This window comes from Jaculus jaculus, chromosome 6 (genome assembly GCF_020740685.1).
Source record: "Jaculus jaculus isolate mJacJac1 chromosome 6, mJacJac1.mat.Y.cur, whole genome shotgun sequence".
Lineage (NCBI taxonomy): Eukaryota > Metazoa > Chordata > Mammalia > Rodentia > Dipodidae > Jaculus > Jaculus jaculus.
In genome coordinates this window covers 45340656-45363894 of record NC_059107.1, presented here as the reverse complement: position 1 = coordinate 45363894, position 23239 = coordinate 45340656, and the positions used below count along the sequence as shown (strand labels likewise).

General features: G+C 45.6%; 1 protein-coding gene across 1 annotated transcript; it reads left to right on the top strand.

Moving 5' to 3' along the window:
• The first annotated feature begins 12135 nt into the window (after positions 1 to 12135).
• Mat2a (methionine adenosyltransferase 2A) lies at positions 12136 to 19968 on the top strand. The gene is made up of 9 exons (XM_045152014.1): positions 12136 to 12364; positions 14561 to 14638; positions 14905 to 15027; positions 16206 to 16318; positions 16406 to 16549; positions 16851 to 17069; positions 17371 to 17553; positions 17666 to 17799; positions 18356 to 19968. Exons 1-9 carry the CDS (start codon positions 12274 to 12276, stop codon positions 18456 to 18458), a joined length of 1188 nt encoding a protein of 395 aa, XP_045007949.1. The 5' UTR covers positions 12136 to 12273; the 3' UTR covers positions 18459 to 19968.
• The last annotated feature ends 3271 nt before the right edge of the window (positions 19969 to 23239 follow it).

Genomic DNA, 23239 nt, shown 5'->3' with positions numbered 1-23239 from the left:
GCTACAGAGTGCATTCCAGATCAGCCCGAGCTATAGTGAGACCTGTCTTTGGCTGGATTGGGTTCAGTTCCCCAGTACCCACATAATGCCAGCTGCACAAAGTGGGACATGCATCTGGAGTTCATTTGCAGTGGCAAGAAGTCCTGGGAAACCCATTCTTTCTATCTGTCTCTCTATCTCAAATAACAAATAAATAAAATATAAAAGAAATTCAGAGCTGGGCGTGGTGGCATATGTCTTTAATCCCAGCACTCGGGAGGCGGAGGTAGGAGGATCACCATAAGTTCGAAGCCACTCTGAGACTACATAGTGAATTCCAGGTCAGCCTGAGCTAGAGTGAGACCCTACCTTGAAAAAAAAAAAGAAGAAGAAGAAGAAAAGAAATTCAAGATCTCGTTGCCAATCCCAGCACTCATAAGGCAGAGGCAGGAGACTTGATGACATAGCTAGTTCAAGGCCAGCCTGGGCTACAGGAAAACCTGTCTCAAAACAACAAAGCCAATGAGATGGCTCAGTGGGTAAAAGTACTTGTGGTGCAAGCATGAATACCAGAGTTCAATCCCCAACTCCCATACGAGAATTTGGGCTTGGCTGCACATGCCTGTTACCCTAGTGTTGAATGGGGTCAAAACAGAAGAACATACCAGCCAATATGACAGAAAAACAGAGAGCTCCAGGTTCAGTGAGAGAGACTCCATCTCAAGGCAAAGAAGCAATAGAGGAGGGACACCTAATGTTGTCTCTGGCCTCCACATGCATGTATATGGGGTATGTGCATCTGCACACATACACATCCCTCCTCCCTTGCTTTGTAAAACTGCCCTCAGACTTTTTTTTTTTTTTTTTTTTTTTGAGGTAGGGTCTCACTCTGGTCCAGACTGACCTGGAATTAACTGTAGTCTTAGGGTGGCTTCGAACTCATGGCGATCCTCCTACCTCTGCCTCCCGAGTGCTGGGATTAAAGGCGTGCGCCACCACGCCCGGCCCCTCAGACTTTTAGTAAACCTATTTGCAAATATTTCCCTCCAATATTTTATTTATTTATGAGAGAGAGGCAGGGGGGTGGGGAGAGGACTTTCCAGGGTTTCTAGCCCCTGAAATGAAGTGGAGATGCATGTGCCACCTTGTGCACCTGGCTTACATGGGTACTGGAGAACTGACCCTGGGTCCTTAGGCTTCATAGGCAAGCACCTAAACTGCTAAGCCATCTCTCCAGCCCTGGCCTCAGACTTTTAATTCTTCTGCCTCCACCTCCCAAGTGCAAGGACTGCAGGCCTTTGCCACTTTATCTGGTTTGTGAGGTGCTGGTGATCAAATCCAGGATTTTGTGCATACTAGACAAGTAATCTACCAATGGGCTACATCCTCAGCCCCATGATGTCCTCTTACCCTACTGAGAATGTAAGGTTTTCTTGTTGTTTTTGTTTTTTGAGGTAAGGCCTCACCCTAGCCCAGGCTGACCTGGAATTCACTATGTAGTCCCAGGGTGGCCTCCAGCTCACAGTGACCCCCCCCCCTTCTGCCTCCTGAGTACTGGGATTAAAGGCATGTGCCACCACCTGGCTCACTTTCTCTATATATCTACTTATATCTCTCTCTCAAATAAATATTTTTTTTTAAAAAAAAGAATGATTTGCAATTGGTCATGGTGGTGCACACCTGTAACTCCAGACTCAGGCCATATCAGTCTGTTTCTCTGCAAAGTAACCCTGCACAAGTTCTCAGCACACAAGCATAACAGCAAGCCTCTCACACAAACTGCTTCTAGCCCAGTCCAAGCAAAGCTCTTTCTCACTCTCATAAGCCAAACCTCACAGTCCATATTTCCTATTGCATTCAGGTCTCTCAACTCAGACCAGAATAGTCCAGCAAGCTGTATTTACAGCACTGCAAGGCATCTCCCAGGCCAAGGTTTCAAATCCTTCCACATTCCTCTTGAAAATCAGCTCCAAAAGGCCAAAGCTACACAGCCAAGTGTCTAGCAGCAAATGACACCACTTTAGGTACCAACATTACTGTTGCAGTCAGGTTTACATTGTTGGCAGAAATCACCCGACCAAGAGAGCAGCTTGTGGGAAAAAAAGGTTTATTTTGAGCCAGGTGTGTGGCATATACCTTTTATCCCAGAACTCGATAGGATTGCCATGAGTTCAGGGCCACCCTGAGACTACATAGTGAATTCCAGGTCAGCCTGGACCAAAAAAAAAAAGGTTTATTTTGGTTTACCAACTTAAAGGGAAGCTCCATGATGGCAGGGAAAAACAATGACATGAGCAGAGGGTGGACATCACCTCCTGGCCAACATAAGGTGGACAATAGCAACAGAAGGGTGTGCCAAACATTGGCAAGGGGGAAAGGGCTATAATACCTATAAGCCCACCCCCAACAATGCATTACCTCCAGGAAACTTTAATTTCCAATTGCCATCAGGTGGGGAACCTAGCACTCAGAACACCTAAGTTTATGGGGGACACCTGAATCAAACCACCACAACTCTATCTCAAAAAAATCAAATGATGGGGCAGGGAGATTATGACTCATTGATTAAAGGTACTTGCTTACAAAATCTGCCAGCCCAGATTCAATGCCCCAGCACTCACATAAAACCAGATGCAGAGCCGGATAGAAGGCTTAGTGGTTAAGGCACTTGCCTACAAAGCCTAAGGACCCAGTTTTGATTCCCCAGGATCTATGTATGTAAAGCGAGATGTACAAGGTGATGCATGCATGTGAAGTTTATTTGCCTGACTAGAGGCCCTGGTGTGCCCATTCTCTATCTTCCTCTCTCTCTCTCTCAAATAAGTAAATAAAAATAAGTAAAACAGATGTACAAAGTACTTCATGTGTCTGGAGCTTGCAACTGTGGCATACTGATATTCTTTCTTTCTCTCTCTCTCTCTCTCTCAAATAAACAATATTATATTAGCCAGGCTTGGTGGCACACACCTTTAATCCCAGCACTGAAGAGACAGAGGTAGGTGGATTTCCATGAGTTCAAGGGCACCCTGAGACTATCTACTGAATTCCAGGTCAGCCTGGGCTAGAGTGAGACCCTACCTTGAAAAACAAACAAACCAAAATAAATATTTAAATAGTTTTTAAAACTAAAGAAAGTAATTAAATTTAATATATTTTATTTATTCATTTATTTGAGAGAGAAAAAGAGAGAATGGGCACACCAGGCCCTCCAGCCACTGCAAACGAACTCCAGACACATGCGCCACCTTGTGCATCTGGCTAATGTGGGTTCTGGGGAATTGTACTTGGGTCCTTTGGTTTTGCAGGCAAATGCCTTAACCACTAAGCCATCCCTCCATCCCCCCGCCTTTTTTTTTTTCACTTTTTTGAGGTAAGGTCTTGCTCTAGGCCAGGCTGACCTGGGATTTACTATGTAGTCTTAGGGTGGCCTAGAACTCGTGGCACCAGGGACTCTAGCCACTGTGAACAGACTCCAGATGCATGCGCCACTTCATACATCTAGCTTTAAGTGGGTACTGAGGAATTGAACTTGGGTCATTAGGCTTCTCAGGCAAGTACCTTAACCACTGAGTCAGCTCTCTAGCATCTCCCACTTTTTTTGTTTGTTTTTTGGTTTTTCAAGGTAGGGTCTCACTCTAGCCCAGGCTGACCTAGAATTCACTATGTAGTCTCAGGGTGGCCTTGAACTCATGGTGATCTTCCTACCTCTGCCTCCTGAATGCCGGGACTGCGTATGCCACCATGCCTGCCCTCCATTCTGTTTTGTTTTGTTTTAATATATATTTCATTTTCATTTATTTACTTAAGAGAGAGAATGGGTGTGCCAGGGCCTCTAGCAAATGAACTCCAGACACATGTGCCACCTTGTACACCTGGCTTAGGTGGGTCCTATGGGTCTTTAAGCTTTGTAGGCAAGTGCCCTACCCACTAAGCCATCTCTCCAGCTCCATTCTTCTATTTTTTTTAATTAATTAATTTTTTTGTTTTGTTTTGTTTTTTTCAAGGTAGGGTCTCACTCTAACCCAGGCTGACCTGGAATTCACTATATAGTCTCAGTCAGGGTGGCCTCAGCCTCATGCTGATCCTCCTACCTTTGCCTCCCAAGTGTGCTGGTATTAAAAATATGTGCCACCACACCTGACCTCTTATATTTTTAAATGTATACTTAAGTATCACTAAATACAGCTGGGCATGGTGGCGCACACCTTTAATCCCAGCACTGGGGAGGCAAGAGGTAGGAGGATTGCTGTGAGTTTGAGGCCACCTTGAAACTACACATAGTGAATTCCAGGTCAGCCTGGGCTAGAGAAAGACCCTACCTCAAAAAAACAAAACAAAGCTGGGGGTGGTGGTGCAGGCCTTTAATCCCAGCACTCAGAGGCAGAGGTAGGAGGATCACTGTGAGTTTGAGGCCACCCTGAAACTACATAGTTAATTCCATGGCAGCCTGGGCCAGAGTGAGACCCTACCTCAAAAAAACAAACAACAAAAAAAGTGATCACACCTTCTAAGACTCAGTGTCTAATGCGGAAGAGGTGGTGGAAAGAATGTAAGAGCCAAAGGAAGGGTAGGACTCCTTACAACGTGCTCCCTCCAGACATAAAATGGCCTGGAGATCCATGACCTCATAGTGCCTGACACTACCTATACAAAACCAATATAAGAGGAGGAAAAGATCATGACATCAAAAGTAAAAGAGACTGATTGAGAGGGGGAGGGAGTATGATGGAAAGTGGAGTTTCAAAGGGGTTAAGTGGGAGGGGGAGGGTATCACCATGGAGTATTTTTTATAATCATGGAAGTTGTTAATAAAAATTAAAAATAAAAAAAACAACAAGGGCTGGAGAGATGGCTTAGTGGTTAAGCGCTTGCCTGTGAAGCCTAAGGACCCTGGTTCAAGGCTCAATTCCCCAGGACCCACGTTAGCCAGATGCACAAGGGGGCACATGCATCTGGAGTTCATTTGCAGTGGCTGGAAGCCCTGGCGTGCCTATTGTCTCTCTCTCTCTCTCTCTCTCTCTCTCTCTCTCTCTCTCTCTCTGTCACTTTCAAATAAATAAAAGTAAAAAAAAAACCAAAACAAACAAAAAAAAAAAACAAGAAAAAGGTGGGTGGCTGGAGATGGCTCAGGAGTTAAAGGCACTTGCTTGCAAAGCCTGATGGCCAAAGTACCCATATAAAGCCAGATACACAGTGACATATGCATCTGGAGTTTGTTAGCAGTGACAAGAGGCCTTGGTATGTCCATTCTCTCTCTCAATCTCTGAGCTTGCAAATAAATAATAATATTAAAAGAGAAAAGGTCATAACAGTAGATTTTTAATTTTTTTGGTTTTCCACATTTATGGATCTTATATTATGTGCCATGCATATAACTGCAAAAGACACAGCCCAAGTACCTGAGGTACCCACTAGTAGAGAGATAATATTTTTCATGCCGTATGTAAAGTGGGGTTATTCTTTTGTGTGTGTATGCATGTTTATGTCTGTACATGTGTATATGCATGTTTATCTCTGTGAACAAACGTACATGTGAGTGCATGGGCACACATTTGTGGAGGATACAGGTTGATGTCAGATATTTTCTTCAGTTGCCTTTCATCTTATTTTCAATTTTTTATTTATTTATCTGTGTGTGTGCGTGTGTGCACGTGTGTTTGCACACAAATGCACATATGTGTATGGGTGTGCTCATGCTGTAGTGTATGTCTGTGCTCCACCTACTTTGAGACAGGGTCTCATGCCATTGTTTTTGTTGGGTTTTTAAAATATTTTATTTACATTTATTTACTTGGGAGAGAGAGAGAATGGGTGCACCAGGGCTTCCAGACACTGCAAAAGAACTCCAGATGCATGCTTCCCCCTTGTGCATCTGGCTTATGTGCATCATGGGGAATCAAACCTGGGTCCTTTGGCTTTGCAGGCAAGTGCCTTAACCACTAAGCCATCTCTCCAGCCCCCCCCTTTTTTTTTTTTGAAGTAGGGTCTCTCGAGGCCAGGTTGACATGGAATTTAACATGTAGTCTCTGGGTGGCCTGGAACTTACTGCGCTCTTCCTACCTCTGCCTCTCAAATGCTGGGGTTAAATGCATGTGCCAACACACCCGGCTTGATTTTTTTAAATATTTTATTTGTAGGAAGAGAGGGGTGAGGGGCCCAGACCTTTTGCCACTCTTGTACTTCAGATGAACTCCAGATGTACATCCTCATACATCTGACTTTGCATGGGTTCAAGGCACTGAGCCATCTCTCCAGCCCTAAATTTGTTATGCATAGTTTTTTTTTTTTTTTTCGAGGTAAGTTTTCACTGTTGCCCAGGCTGGCCTGGAACTCACTATATAGTCTCAGGGTGGTCTCAAACTCATGCTCATGGTGATCCTCCTACCTCTGCCAACTAAATGCTGGGGTTAAATGTGTGTGCCACCACGCCCAACTCTGTATAGTTTCTGTATTCTTACTCTCCCTCTCTAAAGGTTTACATTAGGCCAAACAGGAGTACTGGGAGGCTGAGTCACAAATCACCTTCCCAGTCTTGAAGGTTGGAAAAATCAGATACATTGAAGAAATAGAAGCAGGGGGCTGGAGAGATGGCTTAGCGGTTAAGGTGCTTGCCTCGGAAGCCTAAGGACCCAGGCTTGATTCCCCAGTACCTATGCAAGGCAGTTGCACAAGGTGGCGCATGCATTTGGAGCTTTTTTGTTTTTTGTTTTTCAGTGGCTGGAGTCCCTGGTGCACCCATTCCCCATCTGCCTCTTCCTCTCTCTCTCTCTCATTCCCCCCTCTCTGAAATTTTTTTTTTTTTTTTTTAAGGCAGGGTCTTGCTCTTTTTCAGGCTGACCTGGAATTCACTATGTAGTCTCAGAGTGGTCTCGAAGTCTCCTATCTCTGCCTCCCAAGTGCTGGGATTAAAGGTGTATGCCACCATGCCCAGCTATAAAATTTTTTTTTTTTAAAAAAAGAAAAAGGGGGCAGGAATAGGCTAGTAAAGAGGAAAAAAAATCATGTCTTTTCTGGGAACAGAAGAAGGTTTTCCTAAAATTCAGGCACCGCCTCTTTTTGATCTTTTTGTTTGTTTGTTTGTTTTTCGAGGTAGGGTCTCACTCTAGCTCAGGCTGACCTGGAATTCACTTTGTAGTCTCAGGGTGGCCTCGAGTGCTGGGATTAAAGGCATGTGCCACCAGGCCTGGCTCTCTCTTTGATCTTTTGATGTTTCCTGACATCATCAAGGCAGTTGTCAACTGTCATGTCCATGCGCTGTGCCATTAGCATGCGGATGGAATTATAATGAGGTCAGAGGTTGACTGGGGGTCACTGAGGCAGCTTAAATCCATACAGTTTTGGCTAGCCTACCTTTCAAGGAACTTCTAACCTATAGTCATCCCTTCCTAAAGATAAACAATATAGGGAGTACACTGGTGAATAATCTGAGCCTGGTGTGGTGGTGCCCAACTGTAATTTTAGCTACTCAGGAAGCTGAGACAAGAAGATTGAAAATTCCAGGCCAGGTCAGTGTGGTGGCACACACTTTTAATCTCAGCACTCAGGAGGCAGAGGTAGGAGGATTGCTGTGAGTTTGAGGCTAGCCTGGGACTACAGAGTGAGTTCCAGGTCAGCCTAGGCTAGAGTAAGACTCTACTTTGGAAAAACAAACAAACAAAAAAAAAACCATCAAAGTAGAAAACCAAATGGATGTTATACAAAAAAAAAAAAGATTGAAGTAACAGCTGTCAAATCACATTCAGGTTTTATTAAGAGTATATAAGAGAGCCAGGCGTTGTGGAGCACACCTTTAATCCCAGCACTCTGGAGGCAGAGGTAGGAGGATTGCTGTGAGTGTGAGGCCACCATGACACTACATAGTGAATTCCAGGTCAGCCTGAGCTAAAGTGAGACCCTACCTTGAAAAACAACAACAAAAAAGAGTATATAAGAGAGCCAGGTATGGTGGCATGTGCCTCTTTTTGTTTTGTTTTGTTTTTTGAGGTAGGGTTTTGCTCTAGTCCAGACTGACCTGGAATTCACTACGTAGTCTCAGGTTGGCCTTGAACTCATGGTGATTCTTCTACTTCTGCCTCCTGAGTGTTGGGATTAAAGGCATGCACCACCACTCCTGACCTGAGGTTGATTTTTTTTTAAATTTTTTTGTTATTTTTATTTATTTGAGAGCAACAGAGAGAGAAAGAGACAGATAGAGAGAGGGAGAAAGAGAGAGAGAATGGGTGCGACAGGGCCTCCAGCCACTGCAAACGAACTCCAGACGCGTACGCCCCCTTGTGCATCTGGCTAACGTGGGTCCTGGGGAATCGAGCCTCAAACCAGGGTCCTTAGGCTTTACAGGCAAGCGCTTAACCGCTAAGCCAGCTCTCCAGCCCTTGAGGTTGATTTTTTAAAAATGCCTTTAATAGCAGCACTTGTGAGGCAGAGGTAGGAGGAGAGCTGTGAGTTTGAGGCCAGCCTGAGACTACGTAGTGAATGCCAGGTCAGCCTGGGCTACAGTGAGACCCTACCTTGAAAAACCAAAACATAAAAAAATAAAATAATAAAGAATACGTAGGGAGTCTTGGCTTTTGCTCACAAAGCCTGTCTGCTGGAGTTTGATTCCCTTGCACCCACATAGAGCCAGATGAAAAGTGGTGCTTGAGTCTGTGACCCCATCGGCAGCACAGCCAAGAGAAGCTGAAGCTTGTGGACCAGCTAGATTTGTTGTGAGTTCACAGTGGCAAGAGACCCTGTCTCAAGACTCAAGGAAGACAGAAGAAAAGCACAGACATCTCAGGGTTGTCCTGTGACCTCCACTGTGTGCCATGGCATGTGCACACCTAATGCATGCATGGATGCACACACACATACATACATACACAAATATATTTATTTAGTTTGGTTTCTCAAGGTAGGGTCTCGCTCTAGTCCAGACTGACCTGTAATTTACTATGCAGTCTCAGGCTGACCTCGATCTCACAGCAACTCTCCTACCTCTGTCTCCCAAGTGTTGGGATTAAAGGTGTGTGCCACCATGCCTGGCACAAATTTATTTATTTTATTTATTTATTTTTTTTGAGGTAGGGTTTCACTCTGGCCCACGCTGACCTGGAATTCACTATGTAGTCTCAGGGGGGCCTTGAACTCATGGTAATCCTCCTACCTCTGCTTCTAAAGTGCTGGGATTAAAGGCATGGTATGCACGCCTGGCTCAAATTCATTTTTTGTTCATTTTTATTTATTTATTTGAAAGTGACAGAGAGAGAGGGAGAGGAATGGGTGTGCCAGGGCTTCCAGCCACTGAAAACGAACTCCAGACGCGTGCGCCCCGTTGTGCATCTGGCTTATGTGTGTCCTGGGGAACTGAGCCTCAAACCAGGGTCCTTAGGCTTCATAGGCAAGCACTTAACTGCTAAGCCAGCTCTCCAGCCCTCAAATTCATTTTTTAAAACAGAATATAGAACTCAGCCAGGTGCCTTGGCTCACTCACACATCTGCAATAGTAGCACTGTGGAGACTGTGATAGGGCATTGCTGACTCTGAGGCGATCTTGGGCCACCAAGTGAGTTCCAGGCTAGCCTAAACTGCAGAGGGAGACTCTATCTCAAAAAAAAAAAAAAAAAAAAATCCCAGCACTTTGGAGTCAGAGGCAGGAGGACTGCCCTGAGTTCGAGGCCACCCTGGTACTACATGGTGAATTCCAGGTCAGCCTGGGCCAGAAAAAAAAAGAAAGTAAGAAAGTAAGTAAGTATGTAGATATTTTATATAGCTTTTGTCCTAATAGTAGTGGAAACTTGTGAAAGTTCGTTCATAGCTATTTTTTAGCCAATTAAAAAAACCTATTATGTGCTGGGCATGGTGGCGCACGCCTTTAATCCCAGCACTCGGGAGGCAGAAGTAGGAGGATCACCATGAGTTCGAGGCCACCCTCAGACTACATAGTGAATTCCAGGTCAGCCTGGGCTAGAGTGAGACCCTACCTCAAAAAACAAAAACAAACAAAGAAAAAACCCTATTATGTGTTATTTTTGTGCAATGCATATGTACAAAATGATTGTTGCGTAATTTTGTCTAATCCTTGAAACAATTCCATGAGGATACTACTATCCTAACTTTATAGGCTGAGGACATTGAGGTAAAGAGGTTGTTTACTCAACACTGCTAATAAATGGCAGAAGTATGACTCCCAAATCCCTATTGTTAACCACTATATTACTCTTACTATGAGCAAGAAGATTAACAGGTATGTTCAACTGATTCTAATCTCCTTGGCAGGAGGAGCCCACTCTGAGGCTGGTAGGAAGTGCTATCAGAATTTAATGAGCTAATCATTGAATTTAATACCCTTCTCCTGTGTCCCTATTAATAAAATAGCCTTCTAATTATATTCTGGCTTCCCATATAGATTTTTCTTTTGGGAGATAATGCACAGACCAGCCTACACATGCATTGTGTTTTAGTTCACAATTTTATTATTCATTGTGAGTTAATAAATTGGCATTCTTTTTTTTTTAAGAAGATGCAGTAACATTAAAACAAAACACCTATGAAAGCCCTATACAATTACTTTTTCATGAAGAGCAAGCTTGAACAACAAAAAATTTAAAAAACACAAAACAAATGAGAACGACCCTATGGTCAGCCTTCTCTTGCTGGCTGCAAGGATGTGGTTGTGAAGCCCAGGGATGAGCCCCCTCTTTCCCTTCTTTGTGGAAGTCCCCATCACGGCCCAAGCGCCTCCTTTGTTTCCCATGGAGCCTTTGGAAAACTCCCACCTTCGCCCTGGCACACCGCTGCCCAGAGGCTCCTGGGTGGGCGGAATTTGATTAATTCTCGGCAATGGGAGGCTGCAGGCCGCCACACAAAGGCTTCCTGTCGTGCAGCTCCCTCGTGTAAAGTGCATCTCAGGCTAGGAACAGACTGTTCCCGACTGACATCGTCAAGCCCGGTGTTCTCGCCCGGCCAGCGCCGGCGCTCGGGGACCACCCGGGCTCCAAAGGTGCCCGCGGGTCCCGGCCCCCGCCCGGGAGCACCGACACCCCAGTCGCCCACACTCGCTCCCTGCACGGCTCCCTTTCCCTTCTGCTCTTTTACTCTCCCGCTGCAATTCCTTTAATGGGCACAACAGGGACGAGTGCAAATGAACATTTTTAAGAGAAAGTGTTATGAAAGCGAGGCCGTTTGCCCTTGTCAAGGGCTCTGCTCGAGCACATTCGAGAACTTGGAGAGAACGCCTCCGCACGCCCCGTTCCCCGGAGGAGGTGAAACGCCTTGACACTCACTCTTTTCCCCTCTCAGCGGCCCTAGGACGCCGTTCAGTGCAGGGCCAGCCTAGTGAGCATCCTCCTGACCGGAAAGGCCAGCGCGTGGCCTCCGCGTCACGGCCGGGCCGTGCGGGCCGTCCCTCGCAGCCACGGACGCGGAGGGGGGGCGGGGAAGGACGGCAAGTGACACTTGCTGGAATCAGTCGAGGACAGCACTCTTCATTCTCACCAGAGCCATTTAATCAAGGAATTGCTAAGGATTGGGCCCGAGCCCCTCAGCATCTCAGCCACCGACGGGGAGCAGGGCGGGATGCTGGGCATGGCTATGTGCTTCGGAAGCTCAGGCGAGCCGGCCATCATGGCCACGCTCACATGGCGGAGAGCCACGCTCCCCGCACACAAGGCATCTGGGTGGGGGAGCCGCAGGAAAGACCCCTCCGCGGGAGGCCAGCACAAAACCTCGGCCATTCCCGTCGCCAACGCTGGGGGGCGCGATGGCGCGGACAGCCCGGCCCGCCCGGCCCGCCAACGGTCGGAAGTGATGTGCCATGTTACGACGAAGGGGAGCCGCTCCCTAAAGCCCGAGCCGCCTTTCTTCTTACATCCAACATAAGGGTACAAAAACCCCCAGACTACTCATGGCCCCAATGTAGCCGCTGCCATACCAGCTTAAGATGGTTGACTTCTCGTAGGAGAGGCGGTTACAGTTCCTTTCCCTCTATTTCCCCCCCCGTCTAGCAGAATGGTTAGGCCCGGGCTCGGGCTGGGCGCACCACGCTCCCATCCCGCGATTCTCCCCCACGTCCTGCGCCGGAGGCGCATTGGCGCGCGGCGCCGAGGGGCGGGGCCCGGGCCGGGCGCGCGCTCTCGCTTCTCTATAAATACAGAGCCGCGCGGCCGCCCTGCTTCGTCCGCTCGGAGCTGCCGGCCTGTCCATAGCTCTGGACTGCTTGCTGCTAGCGTGCCTCGCAGTCGCCGCCGCCGCCGCCGCCGCATCCTCTGCCTCCGCCGACATCTCTCATCAGCGTCGCTGCCTCTCGCCGCCGCCAGTATGAACGGGCAGCTCAACGGCTTCCACGAGGCTTTCATCGAGGAGGGCACGTTCCTCTTCACCTCCGAGTCTGTGGGGGAAGGACACCCAGGTGAGGTAAAGGGCCCCGGGAGCGCGGCGAGGGGCAGCAGGGAGAGGGGACAGCGCCGTGGTGCGGCGGCCGCGATGCGCTTGGCGGTCGAACCCGTGTCCGCCGTCCGCTCGGCAGCGCCGCGGCCGCGCGCCTTCCTCGTGGCGCCGCCGGTGCCGAGCGCGCCGCCGCTCTCCCCCCTCCTCCTCTCATCCGGCGGCCGCGCGCCGCGGCATGCGGAAGATTCCAGAAAACGAGGAGGGCGGGGGCCACGGCAGCTTGCGTTCTTCCCGGGGAGGGCACTGTTGCCTTCTCACGGCCCTGTCATTTGTAAAAGCTCGAGTGGGCGGCGCGCCCCGCGTGCTCGCGCCCGGCTCTCGAGAGCGCGCCCCGCATTGCAGCGGCCACCACGTGTTGGCCGCGTGTGGCATCTGGGCGAGGGGGAGCCGGTGGCGGTCTGGGAGGTAGGGGCGGCCGTATTCCGGACGTCCGCAGACCTCCGAGTCGCCGGCTGCGGGCCCCGTTCGCGCATCTAGCCTGGGTGGACATGCCCTCAGGCCAACATGGCCTCACCTTCAAGGTGACAGCCTCGACTAAATATAGCGCGCGTTGAAGGCAGTCCTTATTTGGACTGCGCGTGAAAAGGATGGGAACCGTGAGTTAATTGCAAATGTACCCATTGCATTAGGCTTCCTTTTAAAGCCCTCGGTACTTAGCCCTCTTGGGCGGGGATTTACATTTCCTTGTTAGGGCTTTGTCCACTGGACCGCCATGATGGATCATGTACACCGAAAGGAATGAAGCCAATTTGAGGAACTTCACCTAATAAACAGTTGGCTATTTAAGGTGCTTTTGCCCCTCTGGGGCCACAATAACATAACTGTATAGTCTGATGTAAAGGGTTAGTGCCCTATGATTCTCAAGTCCTTCAAGCAACTTAACTGATAGGAAAAAGACAAACCAAGACAAGGGCTGAAGGTCAAATATTCTGTGGGTATCTTTTACAAAGGGGGGGTGCTTGACCCACTCCCTGCTCTTAACAGCTCATCATGGGCAGTTGTGGACAATTAAGGAGCCATATGTTAGACGTGGTGGTGTATACCTGTAATCTCTGCACTGGTGAGGTGGAGGCAGGAGTTCAGGGCCAGTGGGAAAAAATAATTGCTATTACTCTTTGTTAAAGTCTTAATTTCTTCTTAGAGTTGATTGAGTTCTCTTAATTGGTTGGTCTTACATGTCCTGCCAGGTGCACTGGTTTGGTGTTAGGTGCACTTGTGGAAGAGCTGTGGAGTTTTGAAGTATTTCATGGCTTACGCTCCGAGATTTAAAAATACCACACCCCTTCCACCTGACAAATCTCAGTTTTTGTGGCTGTTCTGTTTAACATGGAAAATTGCTTTTGCTGGGAAGTTTTTCAGAGTATCTGGAATACTTTGAGGTGAAACTGAATTCCTTGAGAAATGTCAACTGAGTATTATAATGGGTTAGGGCATGCTGAATGTTCAGGCTTAACTGAATTGGTGAACTTGTACAACTATATTAAGACCATGACGTCAAGTTTTCAGGCAGCATACAGCAGTATCCAGCTACTATCTCTATATTAAATGCCATTGAGTTGAATCGCTCACTTCAAATTTAAGTGATTTTTTTTTTAAATTTATTTGAGTGCAACAGATGGAGAAAGAGGCAGGTAGAGAGAGAATGGGCACGCCAGGGCCTCTAGCCACTGCAAAAACTCCAGATGCATGCTCTCCCTTGTGCATCTGGCTAACGTGGGTCCTGAGGAACTGAGCCTTGAACCGGGGTACTTAGGCTTCACAGGCAAGCGCTTAACCGCTAAGCCATCTCCAGCTGCAAAATTAAGTGATTTTATGTATGTTTTACCACAATAAAAATTAAGCTAGATCTTGACGCCAGGTTGGGCTGCATATTATGACCCTGTCTCAGAATCAGCAGTTAATATGCCACATATTTTTCCAGTTGGTTACAGGTCATGGTTAACATTAATAACTTATTAAAATTGGGCTGGAGAGATAGCTTAGTGTGGTTAAGGTGTTTGCCTGCAAAGCCAAAAAGTACACAGGTTCAATTCCCCAGGACCCATGTAAGCCAGATGCACAGGTGGCACGTGGGTGGAGCCCCTGGTGTGCCCATTCTTTCTGTCTGCCTCTCAAATAATTTAATTAAAATTGATTGAGCCAGGAACTTTTTTTTCAGATAAAATTTGTGACCAGATCAGTGATGCTGTCCTTGATGCCCACCTTCAACAGGACCCTGATGCCAAAGTGGCTTGTGGTAGGTTTGAAATATGTGGTTGCTTATCAGTGGGTTAAAATGCTATTTTTATAAAAATGACATTTAAAGCTGGGTGTACTACGTAACTACTTGAGGATGAGTCAGGAGGAAGATCGAGGCCTGCGTGAGCTAGCAAGACCCTGTCTAAACAGAAAAATAAAGGCTGGGGTTATAGAAATGCAAGAAGCCTTCCGGAAGTTCATCCCTAGTGCTTAGCCATCCCCCCCCCAAAAAAAATTTTTGACTATCAACCTGTCTTTTATTAGAAACTGTTGCTAAAACTGGAATGATCCTTCTTGCTGGGGAAATCACATCTAGAGCTGCCATTGACTACCAGAAAGTGGTTCGTGAAGCCATTAAACACATTGGATATGATGATTCTTCCAAAGGTAGGTTTTAAATATTTTTTTCTTTTTTTTTTAAGTGTGTTTATGTACATATTTGAGAGACAGTGAAAGAGGCAGAGAGTGAAACTATGGGCACATCAGGGCCTACTGCCACTGCAAATAAGCTCCAGACTATGTACCACTTTGCATCTGGTTTTGCATGGGTACTGGGGAATCAAACCTAGGCTGTAAGACTTTGCAAACAAATGCCTGTAACTGCTGAGCCATCTACCAGTTCAAGATTTTTCTGAGGTCCCTTTTTTTTTTGGTCGGCATGGGAGAAGATTCTAGGTGTAGGGTCTTGCTCTACTCTAGTCTCAGTCTGGCCTTAAACTCACAGTATCACCATGTCCTCCTAAGTTCCTTATTTTTGTAGATACAACACAGCCAATGAGTAATCCTTACCTCCAGTTGTGTGGTCCAACATAAAAACTGGGCTGAAGAGAGATGGCTTAGCAGTTAAAGTGCTTGCCTACAAAGCCTAAAGGATCCAGGTTCAAATCCCTAGTACCCACATAAAGCCCAGATGCACAAAGTGGCCAGGCATCTGGAGCTCATTTGCAGTGGCTACAGGCCCTGGTGCGCTCATTTTCACTTTCATTCCTATTCTCTCTCCTTGCAAATAATTAAAAATTCAGCTGGGGGTGGTGGCACACACCTTTAATCCCCATACTTGGGAGGTAGAGGTAGGAGAATTGTGAGTTGGAAGCCACCCTGAGAGTACCTAGTCCAGGTTTGATTCCCCAGTACATAAAACCAGATGCACAAAGTGGCTCAAGGCATCTGGGTTCATTTGCAGTGATGAGAGACCCAGTTATGTGATTGAAATTTAAATAAAAATTTGAAAAAATTAAAAAACTTAGAAATTATTTATTACTGGGATTTTCTGTGCAATATTTTGAGGTAACAAGTGCAGGAGAGGAGACTTCCTCTGATTTCTTTAACAGCTTTAAAAAGTCAAAGTGGAGAGATGGCTTAGCAGTTAAGGCGCTTGCCTGCAAAGCCAAAGGACCTCGGTTCAATTCCCCCAGTACCCACGTAAGCCAGATGCACAAGGTGGCTCATGCATCTGAACTTCATTTGCAGTGGCTGGAAGCCCTCTCTCCCAAATAAATAAATAAAAATAAGCTATTTTTTTTTAAAAAAGTCAAAGTGGTTTTTTGTTTTTTTCCTTTAAATAGGGTTTGACTACAAGACTTGTAATGTGCTGGTTGCCTTGGAACAACAGTCACCAGATATTGCTCAAGGTGTTCATCTTGACCGCAATGAGGAAGATATTGGTGCAGGAGACCAGGTATAAAAGGTTTTATTTGTATCTCTACTAACATTGAAGTTCTGAAACTTGGCTTGATCACATTGATTACTTTTTTTCCTTTTTCAGGGTTTAATGTTTGGTTATGCTACTGATGAAACTGAGGAGTGTATGCCTTTAACCATTGTCTTAGCACACAAGCTAAATGCCAAACTGGCTGAACTACGCCGCAACGGCACTTTGCCTTGGTTACGCCCAGATTCTAAAACTCAAGTAAGTTGTGTTTGTAAGTGTGTGTTTCAAATTACACTGACATAGTTAATCTATAAGTTTAATTATAGCTAACTGGGAAGAATGTTTGCCTTTTTCTGTATTATAACTTGAAGAATCTAAGTATAAAGAAACTATTTGGAAGCCGGGTATGGCAGCTCATGCCATTAATCCCAGCTCTGAGGTAGGAGGATCGCTGAATTCTTCAAAGCCTGAGTTAACAGAATGAATTGTAGGTCAGCCTGCCACAGGCGGGGGGAAGCAGCTGTTTGATAGGTATTCTGATGACCTGTTTACCTTCAAGGTGACTGTGCAGTACATGCAAGATCGAGGTGCTGTCATTCCCATCAGAGTGCATACAATTGTTATATCTGTTCAGCATGATGAAGAAGTTTGCCTTGATGAGATGAGGGATGCTCTAAAGGAGAAAGTGATCAAAGCTGTTGTACCTGCAAAATACCTTGATGAGGATACAATCTACCACCTACAACCAAGTGGCAGATTTGTTATTGGTGGTCCTCAGGTAATGTTCATTGTATGGTTGAGGTCTTGGGGGAACTTATTGCTATTTTGGGTTTATCAATGGATAAACTTGCTACCAACTATCTGGGCTTTCTGAAATCTGAGTCTTTTGAGATAGTCTCATGTACCCTGGCTGCTGTCAAACTTTGTTGCTGAGAAAGGCCTTGAACCCCTTCTTCAGTTCTGAGATTACAGACATGAACCACCAGATCTGGTTCTATATGTGACTCTTGAGTGGTACAGAATTGGCAGCCTAATATAGAAACATGGAAAGGATTGTGATTTAACTCCTATAATTTCAGGGTGATGCTGGTTTGACTGGCCGAAAAATCATTGTGGATACCTATGGTGGTTGGGGAGCTCATGGAGGAGGTGCCTTTTCAGGAAAGGATTATACCAAAGTGGACCGCTCAGCTGCTTATGCTGCTCGTTGGGTAGCAAAATCCCTTGTTAAAGGCGGTCTGTGCAGGAGGGTTCTTGTTCAGGTATGTAATAGTTAAAAAAAAAAAATCATGTAAGCAGGAGAGTATTGTAATATACTTGCTTTATGCCTTTTATAAACTTACTGGTTTTTTTATGACACTTGGATTCTTTTAGGTCTCTTACGCTATTGGAGTTTCTCATCCATTGTCTATCTCCATTTTCCATTATGGCACTTCTCAGAAGAGTGAAAGAGAGCTATTAGATATTGTGAAGAAGAATTTTGACCTTCGCCCTGGGGTCATTGTCAGGTAAAGATGGTAAAGCCTATTTGCTAGTGATATATAAGAGGGAGTGACTCCTCAACTTGGAACAAATTTTAATTCCTAGAACATGCCAGTAAAGTGCCTTAGAAGAGGGCTTAGTTGGGAGTTCCAGTGCTGTATGTCTAAGACATAACAATCCTAGAAAGTTTGCCATACTGGATGCTGAGCTTTTGTGCTAATATTAACTGAGGGTGTTACTAAGAATAAAAGTGAGGATATTCAAGATTGTTACCAAGAAAATAATCATAGTGGGCAATGGGATCTTGGTAAGTATTCAATTGGAATTCTTCAAATAATGACAAGTTTTTCATATTTGTTGAGCCAGGGCTGGAAAACAAGAACTGTAGTTACTAATAAGGACTGTGTGCAAGGAGTTTGGACACCAGAGAAGTAACAAACACTTTTGCCATGAATTTTTTTCCTAGCAAATCCCAGAGAGAACTGAACTCATTTACCAGAGCTCTTGAAATGAGTCTTGCTGATTGTTGTGCTTTGTTTTAATTGAATGCTATATATTAAGTTATGGACTTGTATATTCCAGGGATCTGGATCTGAAGAAGCCAATTTATCAGAGGACTGCAGCCTATGGCCACTTTGGTAGGGACAGCTTCCCATGGGAAGTGCCCAAAAAGCTTAAATATTGAAAGTGTTAGCCTTTTTTCCCCAGACTTGTTGGCGTAGGCTACAGAGAAGCCTTCAAGCTCTGAGGGAAAGGGCCCATCTACCTAAATTTTTCTGTCCTCTTTCAGCTCCTGATCAGTTGCAGTCACTCTAATCAATGACATGAATTTAGCTGTTGTGGGGGGGGGGACTGTAAATTGGGCTTGCTATTCTGTCCCTAGGTGTCTTTGTTCACCATTATAATGAACTTAGTGAGCATAGGTGATCCGTGTAACTGCCTAGAAGAAACACACACTGTAGTAGATAATGCTTTGAAATTGAACCATTGTGCCCTATCACCCACCTCTCTAAAGTCCTAATTGCATTTACTTTCCCACCAGATGCTGAAAATGTCCTTGTAATGTGCACGTAAAGTACCTGTAGATTCACTATAGCCTCTGGCAATGCCATAGCCCTGTCAGCATGAATTTGTAATGTCTTGAGCTCTATTGAATGTGAAGCCCACCCCTTTTCCTCCCTGTAACTTGATCATCTCTAATTATGTAGTTCTTTGTCAGGGAGTGTTCCCTATCCAATCAATCTTGCATGTAACGCAAGTTCCAGTTGGAGCTCTAGCCTGACATAAAAAAAGGCAGTTACTATTAAACCATCTCCCTGGTGCTTATGCTCTTAATTGCCACCTATTTAACAGCACCAAATCAAAATCTCTCCACTTTCAGCTGTCTTTTTGGAGGACGTACGTAATAAGGTTTTATTTTAGTAAACCAATCCTATGCATGGTTTCAGCACTAGCCAAACCTCACCAACTTCTAGTCTAGAAAAGCAGGCACTTGGCACCCTTGTGATGTCATACAGAGAAGTCACGGGGGCAGTACCTGAGGGTCTGTAGGTTGCACACTTTGGTACCAGGTAACTTTTTTTTTTTCTTTATAAGAAAGAATGAGTATTCCACACTGCACAATAGCTCCTCCCAGGGTTTTTAACTTTGTTTTATTTTCAAAACCAGGTCCAATGAGCTTTCTGAACAGCTGGTGTAGCTACAGAGAAACCAGCTTCCTTCAGAGAGCAGTGCTTTTGGCGGGGAGGAGGAAATCCCTTCATACTTGAACATTTTCTAATTGCGTATTTATTGTATTCTGTGGTATGGCGTAAGTACAGAGAAGCCATCACCTCAGATGGCAGCTTTTAAAAGATTTTTTTTTTTCCTCAACACCATGATTCCTTTAACAACATGTTTCCAGCATTCCCAGGTAGGCCAAGGTGTCCTACAGAAAAACCTTGGGATAGACCTACAGGGGGTGTGGCTGGTGTTAACAGAAGGGAGGGCAGAGCTGGTGCAGCTGGCCATGGAGAAAGCTGACTTGGCTGGTGTGGTACAGAGAAGCCAGCTTGTTTACATGCTTATTCCATGACTGCTTGCCCTAAGCAGAAAGTGCCTTTCAGGATCTATTTTTGGAAGTTTATTACGTATGTCTGGTTCTCAATTCCAACAGTTTAATGAAGATCTAAATAAAATGCTAGGTTCTACCCTAATTGTGTCCATTTTTTGTTCACCTATTTTACCTATTGCCTTCTAAGCTACAGCAGCCATCCATTAAAGCAGTAAAATTTTCAACCACCTAAGATCCTAGGTTGAAAACTTGGGCAGTATTACTTGGAGAGGTAATTTCAATAATACCCTTTATAAGATGCATGAGTCCTTAGTTGATTAGTTGATTTGCACAGTGGTGATGTGTTTACTAAAACTACAGTTTAAGGAAGTACTGTTTATTGATAGTTAAGTTTCATTAGGTGAATGACTTATATGCCACTACCAGATAAAGGGAAATTATTGGGATTCTAGGTAATTAATTTCCCTAAGAATAGATTTTCCTGCTATGTAAGTATGATTTGAGTGCATAGATTCTGTTTTGGGTCAACCTTCTATCAGAGCTAGAGGTCTGACAAGCCATGGCATTGGGCATTGACAAATCTAGGCAGGTACCCTGCCACTGAGCTATATCCCTGGTCTCATGTATATAAAGTACTCTAAAAGCTTTTAAAAAGGCTAGATTGCAGATGCCTCCACCTTTCTGGAACAAAGCCAGGGTCTTGCACTTGACCCCCAAATCTACCCTACATATGTAACAGTTATAGAGACACATCTAGAATAAATTTAGTAACAATTTTGAAAGTCTTGGATTATAAATCTGAAGTTAAGGTGTGTTGCATGCTTCCAATCCCAGCAAAGGTAAAAGGATTGCTGTGAGTTTGAGGCTACCCTAAGACTACATAGTAAATTACAGGTCAGCCTAGGCTGGAGCTAAACTTTACCTCAACACCTGAAGCCAGATTTGTCTCATGCAGAGGTGGAAGTGGTAGGATTACTGTGAGGTCAGCCTGGAACTACACTATAGAGTGAATTCCAGGTCAGCCTGGGTTTAGAGTGAGAGTACCTCTGAAAAACATCTATAATCCCAGCTCAAGAGGCTTTGGGAAGGAGGATTGAGTTATAAGGACAGTTTGGGCTACACAGCAAGACTCTTTGAGACTATCTCAAGTACCTCAGTCTGGCTTTCAACTAACTAGGATGACCCTCAACTTCCACCTCCTCTGTCTACCTCATGAGGTCTGTGGGCTAGGGTAATTGGAATGAGTGAACGCATGCTCCCAAATAGAACAGTTCCATAGTTACTGTTCAGTTGCTGCTCTGGGGAGGGTATAGGCAGTAGGACCAAAAATTCAAGATATCCCATACTTGGCCAGGCAATACCTGAAGGCGGAGGGTTGTCATGAGTTTGAGGCCACCCTGAGACTATGAAGTAAATTATAGGTCAGCCTGGGCTACAGAGACCCTACCTCAAAAAATGCTATAAAACTTATTGGGCTAGAGAGATGGTTGAGTGGTTAAGGCACTTGCCTGCAAAGCCAAGGGACCCTGGTTTGATTCCCCAGCAACCACATAAGCCAGATGTGCAAAGTGGTACATGTATCACTGGAGGTTTGGGTGTGCCCATTCCATCTGCCTCTCAATAACCCCTGCCCCAGGTAGAATCTCACTCTAGCCCAGGCTGACTTGGAATTCACTCTATACTCAGGGTGGCTGCCTCCTACCTCTGCTTCTGCAGTGCTAGGATTAAAGGCATTCACCATCACACATCCCCAGAACAGTTGTTGCAGACTGATGCATAAAATAGCTTTGCTGTTGTCTTTTTGATCTGACTCAACTAGCTATGTAGTCAGGATGACCCTCTATTTAGTCTCCTGCCTCTACCTCATGAGTGCTGAGATACAGGTGTATACCACTACACCTGGTTTTTGTTGTAGGACTTCATGCATGCAACACAAGTACTCTGCCAATTGAGCTACATCCCAGCCCTCCACAGCCTTTTTGTTGTTAATAACGTAAGAGTCACCCTAGCCCAGACTAATCTGAAACTCACTCTAGTCCCAGGATGGCCTCAAACTCCACAATCCTACCTCTGCCTTCCAAATGCTGGGATTAAAGGCATGTTCCCAACACCCACCCTGAACAGCCTTTCATAACCAGTAATTAATGTGTATTCTCTATTTGCATCACCTAAACATTTTTCTTGGGGGCGGCTGTGGGCAGAGCAGTAGATCACGAGAGGTTACTGTCAACATGGAAGTGGCCTCCTTACAATGACTAAGGAAGTACTTTGCCTTAGCCCCGGGTTAACTCTCCAACACCACATAAAATTAAGTCTCCCAGGGCTGGAGAGATGGCTTGGTGGTTAAGCACTTGCCTGTGAAGCCTAAGGACCCCGGTTCAAGGCTTGATTTCCCCAGGTCCCACAAGGGGGTGCATGCATCTGGAGTTCATTTTCAGTGGCTGGAGGCCCTGGCATGCCTGTTCTCTATTGGTCTTTCACTCTCAAGTAAATAACTAAAAATAAACGACAAAAAACGTTTTTTAAAAAATTAAGTCTTGCCGGGCGTGGTGGCTCACGCCTTTAATCCCAGTACTTGGGAGGCAGAGGTAGGATTGCCGGGAGTTCCAGGCCACCCTGAGACTCCATAGTGAATTCCAGGTCAGCCTGGGCTACAGTGAGACCCTACCTCAAACCGCCCCCCCCCCAGAAAAAAAAGATGAAGTCTCCCAGTTAAAGTTACAAGGAAACAGTTGAACTTGTAAAACTTTATAGTTTCAATGATTTCTTTGAATTAAGAATTTTGTGTTCATTATTAGGCCCAGCTTGAAGGACTAGATGGGTAGTAGATCAAATTGGAAACACTAAATTTGAGGACTGGCCAGATGTGGTGAATACATGCCTGTAATCCCAACACTTGGGGAGGCACAGGCAGGAGGATTTCCAAGAGTTCGTGGTTATCCTGAGACTACACAGTGAATTCCAGGTCAGCCTGAACTAGAGCGAGACTGCCTTGGGGGAAAAAAGGGGGGGGGGTAGGGCTGGAGAGATGGTTTAGCAGTTAAGACATTTGCCTGAGAAGCCCATGGACCCAGGTAAACCAGGTACACAAAAGGGTGGATCTGGAGTTCATTTGCAGTGGCTAAAGGCCTTGGTGTGCCCATTCTATCTGCCTCTTTTTTTTAAGCCAAAGAATCCAGGTTCAATTCCCCAGTACCCATGTAGGCCAGATGCACAAGGTGGTACATGAGTCAAGTTTGTTTGCAGAGGCTGAAGGCCCCTGGTGTGCCCATCCTCTCTTGCTATTTATCATTCATTATCATCTGCCTCTCTATGAAATAAAAATAATTGAAAAAAAATTTTTGAGGACTGCTCCACAGTAAGGAGTCTGTGCCTGGTAATGTAGACCTGGTCAAAAGCCTGTAGTTAAGAGA